At 51.4% G+C, this 3,251-nt stretch overlaps 1 protein-coding gene across 1 annotated transcript in view; it reads right to left on the bottom strand.

The window, feature by feature from the left end:
- DMBT1 (deleted in malignant brain tumors 1) overlaps positions 1–3,251 on the bottom strand; it is a 77,071-nt gene that overhangs the window by 51,755 nt on the left and 22,065 nt on the right. Inside the window, 1 exon segment of the mRNA XM_012555110.1 lies at positions 1,531–1,813. Within this exon segment, the coding sequence (XP_012410564.1) occupies positions 1,531–1,813 (283 nt within the window).

Here is a 3,251-nt window from a genome sequence, read left to right as displayed (position 1 = left end):
TGTGGCCCTGCTGATGCTGAGAATAGTGCAGAGTGATGGAGAGGACAGATGTCCTCACAGACCTTCCCTTCGACAGGAGGGCGGTGGTTCTCAGGCTCAGTTCTCCCAGAAAGGTCATGTCAGCCCTCACTACTAAAGGGCCAAAGTTCATGCAACACATGGCCATTTCTCTGACCCTGCAGGAAGCTGTCTGCTGTGGGCAGTATCAAAGGGGTTAATGAAAACACAGCCAGACTGATAGGAGGACAGGACTCTGTGCATCTCAACATCTAGTTAAGAAGCCTACTGGGAGGCTCAGGAACAGAGTGGGGAGAAAATAAGATGTTCCAAGTTTCTAAAGACAAAAGGGGGTCTAATGAAAGGAGGAGGGGTGACGTGGCAGGGAGGGAAGAAAAAAGCCTTGTAAGGACACTGTGGACTCAATTGGCCAGGGTGAGGAGGAGGACGTCACAGCTGTGAGAAAGACAAGAAGAGTCTGACATACTGCCCAGCTTTTTACTGATTGAAACCAATGCCTCAGGATAATCAACGTATTTACAACCTCAGCTGATGCTGTTCTTGTGCCGATGTGTGGACCCTTCAGGGGCCCTCATGAGTCTGCTGTTGTTTCAGGCAGTTGCACATGGATCTGTCCCATGCCAGCACTGATATTGTTCACGTTGGGGCTTTCTGAACAGAATATAGAAGCCACTTCCCCGAAGCCACTTCCCGAGAGGAACAGGCCAGAATTGCCATGACATCATACTCCACAGGATCAGCCAACAGTCAACCCAATAGTCAGTAAGAAGACCCATTACCCAGCCCTCCAGGTGCCATGACTCTGAGATTGCACATTGATTCCAAGAGTTTCTTCATGGGATTTTACCCCCGTCCGCACTGCCATAACTGTCCTTAGCAAACGTTTGCTACCTACCTACAATTCCTTATACCATTTATCTCCCTTCCCTACTGCAGCTCACAGCACTTCATGCATATTTTATATACTCTTGAATCCTTCTGAGTCACCTAAGGGCTTGAATCAAATCAATACACCCATTGAGGGACAGGGGTGGTGAATTTACCATCCATATCCTCTGCCTGTGAGAAGGTCTTACCATGTTAAATGGCGGCTTGTAATGAGTGGATGATCCCGTATCTAAAGAAAGGGCTTACTGTTTCTGTCCTTACAGTGCTTGGTCTTGTGCGAGCAATTTTCCAGCCTTACCCCCAAGCAAACATTGGACTAGAGTTAGTGGCATGGGGGAGGGAGCGGGCCATATTGGTTCTCCCGCTAGGTGGCCAGACATGGCCCCTGAGCCACCAGCTGCCCTGGGAAAGTGAGAGCCACAGAATACATGGTTTGGGCTCCAGGCGGGTCCCTGGGAGAGAAAGCGTGTCTTCTATGAGTAGTACCAACCCCAGAACGTGCTTGAGTGATCTTGAGGCCCACCTGAGCAGATGACGCCAGCGTCCTCATGGTGTCATATACTCTATCTTCCCTCACAGATCCTCTCCCTCCTCTTGCACATTTGTAGTCAAGAGAAAATGGACCCAGAGAGCCAACCTCTGTGGCGACAGCTCCATAGGTAGGACTCCTGTCCTGAGCAGCTCACGTCGTCCAGGACGATCTGCCCTGAGCCCTGACCGAACCGGGCATTTGTTGGAGCTGATACAGCCCAGCCACAGCCAAGCTGCCTGCAGACCACGTTGGCATCATTGGTGTCCCAGCCGTCATCACACACGGTGCCCCAGGAACCGCGGTACAGGACCTCCACACGGCCCTGACACCGGTTCTCTCCATTCACCAGTCTCAGGCCCAAATCAGATTCTGTCCCTAGGAGGTGACACAATTATTTCATATAAGATTCTGTCTTGAGTGGCAATGACCTACACTTTGTAAACAGCTAAGGCTGCTTCCCAATAACCAAAGCTTTGTCATGCAGGTTAAAGTTCTCTTAAGGAAAAGGACATGATCACCTTCCCATCTTGGGCCTCAGGAATCCTGTGCTATAAGGGCCACACTCCTGACTCCTCCTTCCAAACCTGGGCAGGGTCCCTTTTACACCAGGATGACCTCACTCTGCCCTACATGCTGGCCTTGATGGTAGCCGGATACACCCCCTTCCCGCTATGCAGTCCGTGGCCTCACTGTCCACCATGGCGAGGCCAGCCTGCATTTGCAGAGACCATCAGGCCTGGCAATAAGCACCCAGTGCACCACCCCTCCTGAAACTGGGCACCCACCAGTCCCTCTTCTAGAATGATAGAGAGCTGTTTTGAGATTCGGCCTGATTCCTTGGCCTATGGAGTGTGACGTGCTCCCCATTTACATCGTGTCCTGATAATTTTCTGGAAGGAAGGACTTTTGACTAATGCTTCCAGCCCCAAAGTTTCTGCCCACTCAACTTAACCCTTAAGTATATGGAGTGCGGTGACTGATAGAGATAGCTTGGGGAACCTTACCTATTTCCCATGTGGGTGAAGCTGTGCTCACTGTTGAAGCTGACAGGGGCAAAGAGGAGAGAAAACATATAGGTCAACCTTACTGAAGACGTGACCTGTTCCCATGCAAGCCCTGGACCAGGCCACACATCCTCCATAGTTTCTTCTGCACCTTGCCACCTGTTGCCACCTTGCAGGTGCTGTGCATCTCTTCTCTCCGGCTCACTCAACGATGAAGTGAGCAGGGTGTGTGAGATGACCACATAGATTCCACCAGAACCTCAAAGGCTGTGACATTTTCTGAGTTAGAACGTGTATGCCACCTCCTTCTGTTACCCTGCTACCGCCTGGCACCAGGTGGCCCTTCCAGGGCTTGGTGTCTTGCTAGAGCACAAACCCAATCCCAAACAGGACAGTACTCTTCCCAACAGCAAGGAGGTGAACCCTGCCCCCTTCTGAATGACAAGCTCTAGAAGTCAGAACCCAGTACCAGAGCAGGGCTCAGACCTTTCCATGAGACACTTGTAGAACCTAGGGTCCCTCCCACCAAAGACAGCATTGCCCTAGACCACGAGAAAGTAGGCGAGGGGCACCCTGGGAAGAGGGAGATTAGAAGGAAGCAGAGCTATCTCCACTCCAAATACATGTGCGCTGGGTGCACACACACCCGTATGCATGGACACACCACAAAGTAGATGGTGGAAGTGAATGCCCTGTGAGACAGAGCAACAAGTGGTGGGATGATGAGGCCCGTGGGGGAAGAGAAATCCCCCTCATCCCTTTATGCAGAAGAGTCTGGAAGTATATACAGGAGAACTCCATTTGGCAGT

This window comes from Trichechus manatus, unplaced genomic scaffold, assembly GCF_000243295.1.
Source record: "Trichechus manatus latirostris isolate Lorelei unplaced genomic scaffold, TriManLat1.0 scaffold00031, whole genome shotgun sequence".
Lineage (NCBI taxonomy): Eukaryota > Metazoa > Chordata > Mammalia > Sirenia > Trichechidae > Trichechus > Trichechus manatus.
The sequence above is the reverse complement of the archived record's forward strand: the minus strand, read 5'-3'. Positions and strand labels throughout refer to the sequence as shown.